The sequence below is a fragment of the Rhinatrema bivittatum genome, chromosome 8, assembly GCF_901001135.1.
Source record: "Rhinatrema bivittatum chromosome 8, aRhiBiv1.1, whole genome shotgun sequence".
NCBI lineage: Eukaryota > Metazoa > Chordata > Amphibia > Gymnophiona > Rhinatrematidae > Rhinatrema > Rhinatrema bivittatum.
In genome coordinates, this window is record NC_042622.1 from 30,486,661 (window position 1) to 30,500,684 (window position 14,024).

Here is a 14,024-nt window from a genome sequence, read left to right on the forward strand (position 1 = left end):
TTTCTAAATAGAAGATAACATAAATCAGTTGTCATGCTGTTTCATTTTTTAACACGTGCTTGGGAAGGCACATTGCTTATAATCAGGTACTACCCTTGCAGATATTAATGTCAGCCTGCTAAACTTATTCGGTCTCTCTGATACAGGGTGCAGTATGCAGGATACACTGTGACACGGCCAGAAGGAGAAATAGGAAAATACAAGTCAATTCCTCACCATCATCGAGGGGAAGTACAGTTTTTAGGAAGGTGAGTCAAGTACACATTTATGACTCTCTTGTTTAAAATGCAGTAACTGGATTAAAGTGTAAAGTCCCGTTTCTAAAATTACATAAAATACAGCCTGCCTTCTCCAGGTAAACCCTGCTGCTAAGGAATATGAATTGATTTGTTAGAAATAATATTAGAGCTTTTGAAAATGGGGGATGCAAAAGTTTTGAAGAGGTTAATGAGAGAATCAAGTTCTTGGACATTGCCAAATACTTAAATTAGCCAGCTTCCTAATATCATTCAGAAGCTTCATAAAATGATGGTGATGGTAGAGGTACATTGTAGGCAGAGCCCCTAGGTTCCCATGATCAGCCAACATAGAAGCTGCTTAATTAGGTTGTTGCCACATAATTGACAGCCCATCCATACATTCAACAAACCTCTAAGACCCCTGTTGTGTGATTGAGTTACTTAAATGAAGTCCCTTAATGCCTGCGGGGCTGCTTCAAGGCCGTTCTGTATTTTGCATGTAAGACAGAGCTCTATGCTGATTCTCTCTCTAACAGCCAATCAGAATAGCCAGCAAGCTGTCTGCTGTCACTAGAGCACACGCTGGTTAAACAAAAGTAACAGGTGTCTGTCCAGACCCAGGATTAATATTACTGCTGCCATCTTCATCACTGCTAGCAAAAAAAACACTCGCACCACAAAAACAAATTCAAAGAATTCTAAATCAGTGAGGCCACAGTGATTAACGTGTATGATTGCCTTAGTAGCTGGAAGCAAGTTTTGATATGAGCTAGCCTTTTCACTCTTTATTTTGAGTGTGTTTGGGTGCATGTTTGTGTGTTCTGGATTTATGCACCGGATTCAAATACTGAAGTAATTTCTAAAGAATTTTTGTACTTTGCATACAGCAAAGGAAATGTTCAGGATGGGTACATAAGAGGGGAAGGGGTATAATGAGGGTTAAAGTGGTTAAACAAAGGAGTCACAAGGCAAGGTAGTAGCCAGGGACTACTAGATGTCTTTAGTAAGTAGGGTGATAGAAGATACTACTGGAATCATGAGTACATCGATTAAGGCAAGCGCCTAGTGCAAGTGAAGTAAAGTTAATGAGGGGGTTACAGTTAGCGATCAATTTCCAGTAGTCGAGTGATAAAGGAGAACGTCTGCTGCAGTTGTCAGTCTTTGAAGTGAGTTTAACCAAGCCTTTATTTTTTTTCTCCCCTGAAGGTAAGGTAAGACGTCTCAAGACTGAGGGAATCTAGTACCTTAATCCATAGCTTCAGGCAAAGCAGCGGTGCAAGTGAACCTATCAGAAGCCTGGGGGGGGGGGGGGTGGTGGTAAGGAGAAGAGAGCCAATAAGGAGGAGCCACGTTCTCTCAGGGGAGGGCGAGATAATCCGGGGCCCAAGTTATTTACATATCTGAAGAGAAAGCAAAGCATTTTGAATTGGGTATTTGAGAGCGAGCCAGTGCACTTGTTTTAAGATAGGGGCTATGTGGAATTCTTGCTGCTGACTGTGTGCGAGATTTTCCACAGCATTGCACGATATGAAAGGGAGTTACAGGTGCGTGGAACATTGTGGCAAAGTTGTCTTTCGTCAAAGTAGTTGTGTAGCTGGTGAATCTGGTGCAAGACAGGAAAGAGGCCTTTACTGCTTTTGCAATGTGAGTTTCCATTATTAGTACAAAAATCCATTATTAAAGTACAAAAATCGAGGTGAACTCCCAAACTTCATACTGAGTCCTTAGGTTGTAGGAGAGTTCCTGATAAGGGAGGACAGGGATAGTAAGGAGGGGTTGCGTTTGTAGTTGTGGAGCCATTGCTGTAAGACATCTGTTAGGGTCAGACCAAGCTTCCCAACCTTATCTTGGTGCAGAGCTGAATGTCAGCAAAAAAACCCCCCAAAAAACAAAGTGGCATTCAATGTTGAAAGATTGACTGAGGTCACAAAGTGGATGAATGTAAATACTGAAGAGAATGGGGGAAAGCACTGAACCTGGGGCACTCCATAGGCAGCGAGGTCTTGACTCAATAAAACTTTACACTCTGCTTTATTCCAGAATAGAAAGAATGAAAACAAACTGGTGAAAGGCTAGAAAGTAAATGGCAGAAAAATCAGCATTTCAGTCTGAAAGGAATGATTGCAGACAGCACTAGGCAGTCTACTGCAAGACCATTACTAAGTAAAGAAGGCGAACGTCACAAAAATTGAACAATCAGAAGGATTATTCCCTACAGTCTGGAGGCTCCTGGGATCTATCCCCCTTCCTTGGCATCAGAGCTGTACTGCAATAAGCTTGCTGAACTTTTTACAAATAAGATCTCACAATCCAAACAGGGTGGGACATCAATTCCCATCTCACTGCCATGAAGATCTTGCTCCTCCTGGATAATCAAGCAAGCTAAATCCAGGCCAACACCAATGCATCATTAGCAGAGGGCCACTTAAATGGACTGCTTTTAAAAAAAAAAACAAAAAAAAAAAAAACATTCGTGGGTCTTATATTAAAAAAACAAAAACTTGGATATGAACAGATGTAGTAACATCTCCTCCATACCCACCAAATTTTGCTTTCTTAGCACATCCTCTTGGATTATTTTGCATATTAGTTGAACCCATTTCAATCTGGCTTCAGGCCCCACTATTTTATATCTATTTATTTTAGATCTACAATCTTATATTCCATTACCTTCTAACAATTGTTCAGAGTGGATCTCAAGCAAGCATTCATAATCCAAAATTAAACATACAGCTTATCAGACAAAATATCATGATTAAATCATAAAATAACACAAGATTAACAAATTGAAACAATTGCACATTCATTATATCCTCTAGTGAAATGCCTGAGCAAAATAAAATGCTTTAAGCCTCTTTCTAAAATCTTCCAAATCACGTTCATACCTTAAAACTACTGGAAGTGCATGCCACAGCATCAACCCTGCATAAGAAAATTCCCGACTCTGTGTTCTCTAAGTTTTATATAGGCACAGATTTGGAACAGAGAGCAAGTTATGGCCAATTGATCGCAAAGATCTGGGGGAATTCTGCCTAACTAATAAGTTTGCCAAATTGTAAGTCTGCTCTGAATAGAGAAGCTTGTGAATAATCACTGCAGTCTTAAACAACATCCTCCACTTTACTGGCAACCAGTGGAGCTCACGCAATTTAGGAATAATATGCTCCCTGATTGCGGTGGCTACTGTGCAGTCTTGCAGCTGCATTTTGCACCAGCTGGAAGACTAGTATTCGATATTTTTTTTGGCAGTCCAATGAAAAGTGTATTGCAGTAGTTCAGGTGACTAATCACCAAGGCCTGTAGCACAGTTCTAAAATTTTCACTAGTAAAACTAGTCAAACTTTGGATCATGGGCAATCAGCCCTGCTGGTATTCTTTGATCTCTCAGCAGCATTCAGTACTGTTGACCAGAGGTATCCATGCACAGAAAGAAGACTGGAATGAGGGATCCTGGGAAAGGGGGATAGATTGAGGAGTAATCTTAAGGAAATGTTTCTTTACAGAAAGGGTTGTGGATGCATGGAACAGCCTTCCAGTGGACACACGGGCAATATCTGAAATTCAAGAAAGCATGGGATAAACATAGGAGATCTCTGAGCGAGTGGCAGGGATTGTAGAGCCTTGCAGTTGTGTGGATGGGCAGAATAGATGGGCCATATGTGTTATATTTTTATGAAGTCCTAATTACTCACTTAAAATGACTTAGGACTAGCAGGCTCAGCACTAGACTGGTTCACATCCTTGCACCATAATCACACACACAAACTGTCTCGCTTGCATCAGCATTGTCTCATCCTCATTCTCTCTCCTGTGAGGTACTGAAAGGATCCATTCTATCCGGGGCAGTTCTATAATGAGGCAGGGTCAGGCAACCGCTTCAGGCAGCAGAACTTTGAGACGGCAAAAAATGCCCCTCTCAGAACAGCTCTGTGGCGTCTGTCTCACTCTGCCGTGGCTGAAAAGAGGAGGGTCACTGTCTCGGGCCACCACGGCCGGAGGCGTGGAGGAGGAATGAGGGACGACTACGCCACCGCCAGAGGCAGCGTGGAGGAGGGATGGGGGCGGGGTAAGGGGGTGCCATCTCATCCCTCTTCTCAGGCGGCCTTCAGCTGCCCCTGCATCTTATCACCAGTTGTGTTCAGTGTTTTGCATGGCCCCTCTAGGCAAACTAATCAAGGACTACCAGATTTTGTTACTTCTGTGATTTATGCTGATTCCCCTTAGACCAAACCAAGAGAAAACAATTAACACCCTAAGCAACTGCTTAAAGATCTCACTGGCTTTGCCAAAATAAACTGGAGTTAAGTACACACAAGACTGAGGTGCTTTGGATTGGTGAAAAAGGCCTCAGACACTCTCAGAAGTGACTGTCCAAAGGTAGAGCTGTTTTCAGCGGCAAGCCTAGGATTCATACTGGACTTTTAGCTCAGAGCCCACGTCCTAGCACTGACCAAATCAGCTCTCTTCAGCTATACCAACTAAGGCATTTACATTCTTTTTTCCGATGGTCCAGCCTTTTAGTTATCCAGACCTGTGTAGTTTTCCACTTGGATTACTACAACTCACTTTACATTTGAATCTCAAGCAAACTAAATGGGCATCTGTAATTTTATATAAAACAGAGACGCTGAATGTAAGTAACTTCTAAAGGATCGCACTAGTCCAAACCCTACACGGAATCTCACACTATTGTGTCCATTTAAAATCTTGGTTCTGGCTTACAGGGCCCCATCCTACTTTAGCAGTCACCTCGCTTCATACTGTCCTGAGAGTTTGAGAGTCCCCCTAGGGTGGTCATATTTTAGTACATTTTATATTCAAAACATGAATAGATCCTAATAATAAAAAAACAGATCATCCCACTGAATAAATGAGTTGGACAGAGAACATATTTTGATTATTTATTCAACAAAAAATCCAAGAATATGTATCCTTGTGTGAAAAAGTATGTAACTGGTAGCAACAACTTGAGCAACGATAACTAAGGGGTAGATGTTCAAACATACGCGCACATGGATGCACTGATCTTTATTTATTTATTTATATTTTTTTTTACATGTGCCTGCTGGTACGCGCATGTAAAACATCTGTTGGCCGCGCGCACAAGAGGGGGTGAAGTTTTTTTTTTGGCAATTTTCGCACAGCGCCACGATCTGGTCTTCCCCAGTTCCCTCTCAGTCCACTCCAATTAAGGAGCGGACTGGGAGGGAACTTCCCTAACCCCCTGCCTAACCTTCCTTCCCCCCCCCCCCCCAAACCCTAACCTACTTTGCGTGAATTTTTCTATTTTATTACTTGCTGCTCCTCGGGTGCAGAAGTCATTTACGAGCGCCGGCTGCTGGCTGACCGCTAATGGCCGCCGTCCCAGCCGGCCTCCGCCCCATCCCGGCACTTGTGCGCGTATCGCCACTTACGTGCGTGGTCGGGCCCTTTTGAAAATGCACGCGCTGCTCGCAGGGCCCGGCTGGCAATTTTTATGCACATGGCCAATTTTGTTTAAATTAGTCTGTAAATGTTTTCCTGTAACTGGTGATCAGCCTCTTACATTGGGCCAAAATTCCTCAAGGGCATTCTTCCATACAGAACTGTTTTAACTTTGACCTTTGAGGGCTTCCTTGCATGAAGTTTGTTTCAAGCCTTGTATAACATTTATTTATTTATTGACGCATATTAATTGCCTCTATGAACAACTCGAATCAATATACAGACAATAACAAATAAGAATACAAACATCCATCCATTAATAGGGTTTAAGTTGTGACTTTGTCTTGGCCAATATAAAACACAAAATCTCTTCTTCACCATTATTTTACTTGAATATTTGGGTTCATTGTCTTGCTGCATGACCCACTTCAGCTCATGGATTAATGGCCTGACATTTTCCCCTAGAATTTTCTAACTTCTAAAGCAGAATTAAGGTTTCCATCAATGATGGTAAGCCACCACCCAGGTGCTGATGCAGCAAATCCACTCCCTCACAATGCTTGACAGTTGGAATGAGGTTCTTGCTTTGGAAGGCAGTGTTTGGTTTTTGCAAGACATTTGTCTTGTGACCAAAAAGTTCAGTGTTTGACTTATCTGTCCAGAAAATTATTCCAGAAGTCTTGTAGGTCATCCAGATGCTCTTTGGTGAACTTGAGGCAAGCAGCAATGGGTTTGTTTTTTTTGTTTTTTTTTTTGTTTTTTTATATAGAGTAAACAGGGATTTTTTCTAGCTCTCCTGCCAGTCAGTTTTTCTGGTGGTTGACATGTGAACCCTCTCATCAGCCTCAGTAAGAGGCCTACAGATCTCTAGTTGTTAGTCTGGTGGTCTCTGTTGCTTCATGGATGACTTTCCAGATTGCCGTTGGGATGATCTTGGTAATATGATTGCTTCTGGGTAGTTACTGTAGTCTTGCACTATTTATGTATTGCAGGTCACTTTATTGTATTTATTGTACTTTGTCTACAGTTTGACCCTAACCTGTTGTAACAGTATGTTCTGTAGTGCATTATACATGTACTCTATTTGACTGTTCCTATTCGCTATCTTGTACCCATTGTAGAATACAACCTGTTGTAATGTTTTAATGAGTGCTCTAGTTGAAAAAATGTGATATAAATAAACAACGATAAAGAATATTAATAAAAGCCAAGCTGGCAGTAGTTTCTGTGAAGGTAGTTGGAGTTTAGCAGCTGAATAATAACAGCACATAAACTATTTAGCTAGCTTGCTCTCTGAACATATTCTATAAACCTGTTCAGCAAAGTTCAAGATGTGCAGAATTACTGTGTACAGAAGGCAGTCTCCCATGGAACAGAGCTGAATATCTTCAGCAGCATGAAAACACAGTGCGCCAAATCTTTATATATATTTTTTAGTATATAGGGCTTTTTCACTGAACAAAAATGCAGCTAATTCATAATATATCAACCCCTAAAACAGAACCTAGTGGCCTTAGAATAGATTGTACCCTAGTGTGCAGACATGTTGAGCTATAATAGACACAAGATGGGATGCCTCTTTAGTGCCCAGAATGAACAAGCATGAGAGAGGTTTACCCACACTGAGATCTAATCTCATGTTTATTCATTGTTGATATCCTGAAAACCTGACTGGCTGTTGGGTTCCCAGGACAGCTAGTGATCCCAACAATTCTATTCTCGCAGTATAAGCAGGATGAGCAGTCTCTCTCACGTGGATTACTTGCACTGTTGGATGACATCTCCCAGTTGCATGACTGGTCATCCTGTTATCCTTGGAGAATCTGTCTTGGGAAAGTAACTTTGCTCTACTGCTACACTAAGAGGTAGATCTTAAAAAAAAAAGTACGCATGCGCGTACTTTTGTTCGCACAACTGGCGCCAACAACAGTACGCCGGATTTTATAAGATACGCGCGTATCTTATAAAATCCGGGGTCGGCACGCGCAAGGCTGTGCAAAATCAGCAGCCTGCGCGTGCTGAGCCGCACAGCCTTGCGCGCGCCGACCCCGGATTTTATAAGATATGCGCGTATCTTATAAAATCCGGGGTCGGCGCGCGCAAGGCTGTGCAAAATCAGCAGCCTGCGCGTGCTGAGCCGCACAGCCTGCCTCCGTTCCCTCCGAGGCCGCTCCAAAATCGGAGCGGCCTCGGAGGGAACTTTCCTTCCACGTCCACCCACCCCCCAGCCCTACCTAAATCCCCCCCTTCCTTTGTTCAAGTTATGCCTGCTTGAGGCAGGCGTAACTTGCGCACGCCGCCTTGGCATACCCCGGCACTGCCCCCTGACCCCAGACACACCCCTAGACACGCCCCCTCCCGCCCCTTTTACAAAGCCCCGGGACTTACGCTCATCCCGGGGCTTTGCGCGCGCCAGCACGCGAGTGCCCTGCGCGCGTAAATCCAGTAGGATTTACGCGCGCAGGGCTTTTAAAATCCACCCCTTAGCATAGTAGGATACCCAGTAAATAATGGCAGATAAAGACCAAAAAGCCCCTCATCTGTCCCGCAGTGATTTAAGTGTTGTTTAGCCCAAGTAGATAAAATTTCCACGTGGAACCAAACCCCCAATCCTACGGTTTTCCCTTTAGCGTTGCAGTTGGCAGTGCTGTGACATTTCCAACCAAAGCTCAGTGTGTGCCTGAACGACAGTGCAGAAAATAAACCTAGCAAAGCAGTTTGGAGAGCTCACCTGTGACAGTTTTCTGAGCGCGTGCTTTGCTCCAAAGCGGCCTCTGAGAGATGCTAAATATATGTAGACTAATAGAATTTATGCTGATTATTCTGTTGGCCATCTAATTGTTTGTTTTCTCCCCCCCCCAAACAGATACGCCTTACTGAGACGGTCAAAAGAGAGGCAAACCATGGATGGCCTAAATAACTTGAACTACTTTCCAAACATCACATACGATGCTTTGTATAAAAATATAACTGTACACTTGACACCTGATTTGGCTTTGATAGACGATTATTAAGTTAGGCGACACTAACTGTGTTTTGTCCTTTTGCCAAGAAACCAACACGTTGGACATTCTTACAAAGTTACCAGGGACAAAAACAGAAATAAAAAATGTGGCACCCAGGAAAGGCCCCCACCAAGCTCTGAAGACTAAACTTAGAAAAGTTCCTCAGCACATGCGCACAGCAGTCTTGCCTTGGAGACCCAGGAGACCGAATGCTTGGAAATGCACTTCATGAAGGATTGTGGTTGTGTTTTTTTTAAACGAACCCACACAGCCTGCTGCTCTCTCCACATTTCTGTCGCCAGGGCAAGAATTGAGTCTCCGCCACCACATGGGATGTGACTTGGTCCTCCTCTGCCACTTTTGTGAATGACCCGTCTTGACATCCTTAGCGTTGGATGTTGGAAGCGATCCATCAGGCACCTGCCATCATTGAAGATCAAATGAAATAATTTCAAACACCATTCTGCTATATCAATTTTTTTATTTTTTTTTTAATAACCTGCTTGAAAAATATCTCTTCTTAAAGAAGTGGAAATGTAGATAAGCCATGTATATTGCTGTCATTTTCATTTTTTTTTTTTTTAAATAGTTAACCCAAAATGGAAGCTTACCTATTTGATCACTCATTTAGCTGAAAAGATACACGGCTTTAAAATATTTAAAAAAAAAAAAAAATTGCAGATGTTGCGTGCCATGAAACCATGTCCTAGTGGTGACCGCTGGCAATTCCCTCCAGCATCTTGAAGGACTTCGTGCTGAAGTAAAGGGGGTGCAGGGATTCACTGTCCCCAGTGCAAAACTAACCGAGTCCTCCATGATCCCAAGTGATCTTGCAAAGGTCGGGGAGCTGCTGCCGTTGCACACCCCCTGCCTTTTCCTATACGCTTTTCAGACAGAACAAAGTATCTAATCCCTATTGCTAACAAATACCTTTTTTTTTTAGCACAACAAAATTGCTCTGTTGAAATAGATACTCTGGCCCATGCGAAAACTTTGGTGGATCCATTTACTTACTAAATATGTTTAAATTGGCTCTTTCCCTGTGTTCCTTTCCATTTTTACGAATGGTGTTTCGCACTGTGTGTACGGGCTAAATTTCACAACATACTGAATTGAGGTACAGAGTAGCTGTGAAGTATTGGAGCTCTGTTTTTGTTTTATTAAGAATGTTTTTCCCATTTTATGCCGGTCACAAAAAAAAACCTGTATGTTCTGTTTTAGGATCTCTTTGCTCCTGGCACATATCGCCAGCATTGACTTACTCTGCGTGCCAGAAAAGCCCGACGCAGCCAATCAGATTGGTTTGATTTGGGCGTGTCTGGCTTCTACAGACCCCTCCCCGCTTTTGTGTGGGCAACACTGACAGGGGGACCAGGGTTTGAGTGGGAGGGGGGGGGGCCCCTTTGGTGAGCAGAGCTGGGAGAGAGCATGGAGCCCTCCTAGAATAGTGGAAAACCCACAAGCTGTAAATTATAATGAACAAAGAGGTGAAAATAAGGTAACTTCGGTTTAGTTCAGGCGGAACGACCAGAGCTGAACTGTTGATTTCCCAGCCCGTTTAACCATTTATTTATTATGGTTTCTTACTTGAAAGCAACATGTTGAGTTGATACATTATGTGCTATAAGTTGGTTTCACTAAGTCTGACTGACAAAAAGAAATTTCTTTTTATATGCGGAGATGATACTGTTGTAAGCACTTCTCGAGAGAGTAAATTTTTTTTTTTTTTTTTAGACTTTTTTTCATTTTGGTTGCCTTCCATTAACTTGTTCCATGGTTTACATTGTTTCTCGGTGTCGTGGACGTATGAACCCCCTCTACAGTTGAGTAGCTGTGGTGGGCGTGACTGACCAGGCCAGTTTTGTCTGAGAGTAACCCGATTAGAAACATGGACAAGGTAATTCTTACCAGCCTGTATGAGGGGACAGTCTGCTGTCCTGGAAAGTGCTGGTTAAGGGGTTTGAATCTTTCTGTTCAGGATGTTTGTTTGAATCTGCTTGTGCTGTAAAATTATTTTAAGTGTTTCATGTAGAAACACTCCTATTCTGATCCAGAAGTCCGGGTTGGTTTCTGTGGAGCACACAGCAATAAGCCTTGTAGGTGCTTCTGACTCGTGGGCCTTTTGTATTCTTCATGGACCCTTTTACAAATGCTGCGCCCTTCTGCACTTCACTCTGGTTTCCCAATAGCCTGAATTTCCTGTACTGTCCCGTTCAGTCTTACTTTATTTTATGTAATGGTGCCTGCAGACAAGGAATGTATTTTAATTAACCTGGCGCATTTCAAATTCCACAAACTTTTCCCTACCTCATGCACTAGTGAATATGTGTAAAGCTTATTTTAATGCACACACTCTTGTTGTCTCTCTAGTTTTACCACAAGTAGCGCACTATATTGATTGAACAAAAAGGGTATAATGTGTACTTTGGAAATGTATCCATTATGGTCAGCATGAAAGGGTCCATTACTCCTCCATCAGTGCCAGTTTTCTTCATAATCACGTGTTTTGTTTTGTTTTTTATCTGGAATCTTTTCCAATGTAATTTGATAAAACAATGCACAAATGAAATATTGTATGTTAAGTAACTTAATGTATGATACAGACCCGTGCATATATTGGGGGGGTAGGGGGCTGATCAGTTTCTCTGAACAGACTTTGAGTATGGCAGCTGAAATTCAACAAGGCCTCTCAGACCCCTGTATAGTTAGATGCTATACCAACCTCAAACGGTGTGGGCTTGACCAAACTGTATTAGGACTAGGTTTTACAGTTTTTATGTGGCTGTATCTTGGGTGTTTCATTCTTTGGAAAAGTCTAAAAGGGCCAATTTAAGCTTTTGTCAGAGAATGAATCATCCTGGTCAGTGGCCATGGAAAACCAGATTGAAACGGGCCCTTGCGTGGTGATCGATTCCTCTTCTCTGAATCTCAGTCCTTTCCCCTCTACCTAGCTTTGCATTGGAGAGGTTCCTGCATCATTTGTATTTTTTTAATGTGTTTTTAAGGAGATGGTGAGAGAGGCACTTTGCACTGATACCTGAAATGTCTGAAAATACATTTTTCAATCCTTTGTAATTCTTTGCGTCATTTACCATGTTTTGACATTTTTGTATTTGTTAATTTATGAAGGAATTTTTCAGTAAATATATATATATAGAGATATATATATAAATATACAGAAACATATATTTGAGTGGTCTAATTTTCTTTGTGTGTAAATACTGTCTTACATATGGGAACAATTTGCTCTTTGTATACCTGACTTGCAAGTTAGGGCCAGATTCAACCACAACCATACCCTGGGGCTTAGAAAACTTCAATTCCAAAGGTATTTGCTGAGTTTGGGGAAAACACATCCTATTTAGAAAAAAATGTCTCCAAGGTCCAGCATAGCTCAGAAAAGTCTCAATCCTCTACATGTGTTAGTAGGGCAGCCTTGCATAATCAACTACTCTACAATTTTGAATAATTCAGAAGCACAGAGCTGAGTGGGTTAATCAGGATGAAAATTTCCATCCAACTCCAGGCATCATTGCTAGACCAAGAATCTCCTGACTCATAGTCTTAGCTCCCAGAGAAACAGCCAGGAAAGCTTCAGTTGGGGCTCCATGCTGGCAGACAGCAGCTGAGTGAACCTGCATGAGCCACAGGCTCGATGTTTGTGGCGATATTAGAACATTTATGGAGCTTGGTCATTTTATAAAATCACACCCGGAGGGCTTGATTCACTCCAGTGCTTTTTGTCTCTGCAGCATATAGACATTGGAGATAAAACAAACCAACTCCTGAAGAGCAGCTATCGTAAAAGCAGCAGTTCAGCCAAAAAATAAAATATATTTTACATGATCTGAGAAGATATGCAAAGCATGCAGGAGGAGGAGCCACCATGGATGCTCCATTGGCGGGGCTGTACTCCACCCACAAACATTCATGCACTCAAGTGGCCAGTTGAACCTTGCAGTCACTTCTGACAGACCTTGGAGCTGGGCATATTTACCCCTGCACAAGGCTGGGATGAGTCCAGGCCAGATGCTGCAGCTGAACAGCTCTTGTTCTACAGGAGCCATGTGGAACTTCATGTTGAGCAGTAGGAATGCTACTAGCAGCAAATCCTCTCCTTTCCCTAAGTCATGTGATGAAAACATTTTTTTAAGAAACTCTGCCTGGTTTTAAATTGTGTGTGAAGAATATCTGCCCCCCCCCCCCCCCACACACACACAAAAGAGCGAGGTGGTAGCAGGAGGGTTCAAAATGGAGAGGATCAACAACTGTGCAGGCAGGGCCCAAGGCCAGTCAAGGGTCAGAACATCTCGCCTGGAGGGCTACAGAAGAGTTTGGGACTAGAACTTTTGACCACTCCACCCCAGTAATCTTAAGAGGCCTAGCTGTAGAGACAGGGCCAGGAGAGGAGCATCGGACATGTGCGCCAACCACCGAGGACTCTGTGCTGTGCATCCAGGACAGGTGAGGACATTGCCAGACCCAGAGGTGCCTTAATCCCGCCCAGGCACGCTGATGTCACCAGAAGGCTATTTGTCTCGTGTGTCATCCTATCTGGGCTCTGCCTCCATGCTGAAGAAGCTATGGAGACTGTGAGCAGCCTAGGGGAGGCAACTTGTGTAAATGGGGAAACCTTACCTGGGCCTGTTCAGAACTGAGTTTAAAGCACTGGAAAGAGCTTCTCCCAACTGAGGAATCCAGGGGCTGGCTGAGGGGATGCGGGACATAAGCCACATCTATATAATATACACTGGAAGGGTATATGAATTGCTGTGCCTGGGTAAACTTATGTTCAAGCGCACGTTTACTGGGACTGTGCGGAGGGGCGGCTGGGGTGGATTTTTCACTTAGGTGCATGCGTTTTGACTTTAAAAAGTCAGTGTGGGAGAATGCACGCTCCGGCTAGCAGGTGTAACTTTTATGTGGCTACTTTGGGTGGGACAACTTTCAAAGCAAACGTACGCGCTTAAGTTCCCTTTTGAAATTTAGCGTAACTTACGCACGTACTTGCCATGTTGCAGAATTACCCTCCCTGGTTTGAGACCTGCTCTTTTAAAAGTGACTGCAGAAGATTCAGTAAAGAGATTTCCATGAGATCATAAGAGATTCATTTGCAAGAAAAATTTAGCACAAACTCGTTATGGCTTTGATTCTTTTCCTTGTTAAGCTTGTACCCAGTTCATCAGTAAGAACATTTTGGTTAAAGTTTGCGGTGCAGGAAATTCAAATCTAAAGTGCCCGGTTCTAGTTGAGCACTTTTCTATTACTAATAAAATTGTAGGGATGTGCATTCGTTTCATACATTTCCCATTGCATGTCAATTAGCTGTGCATTCGTTTCATATGTTTCATACGTT

The 14,024-nt window shown here is 42.8% G+C and overlaps 1 protein-coding gene across 1 annotated transcript in view; it reads left to right on the plus strand.

Annotated features, from left to right (window-relative positions):
* The window catches only part of B4GALT5 (beta-1,4-galactosyltransferase 5), a 140,213-nt gene extending 130,513 nt beyond the window's left edge, over nt 1-9,700 (plus strand). Inside the window, exons 8-9 of the mRNA XM_029612748.1 lie at nt 147-248; nt 8,530-9,700. Coding sequence (XP_029468608.1) covers nt 147-248; nt 8,530-8,677 — 250 coding nt within the window. The 3' untranslated portion in view covers nt 8,678-9,700. The remainder of the gene's footprint in view (nt 1-146; nt 249-8,529) is intronic.
* The last annotated feature ends 4,324 nt before the right edge of the window (nt 9,701-14,024 follow it).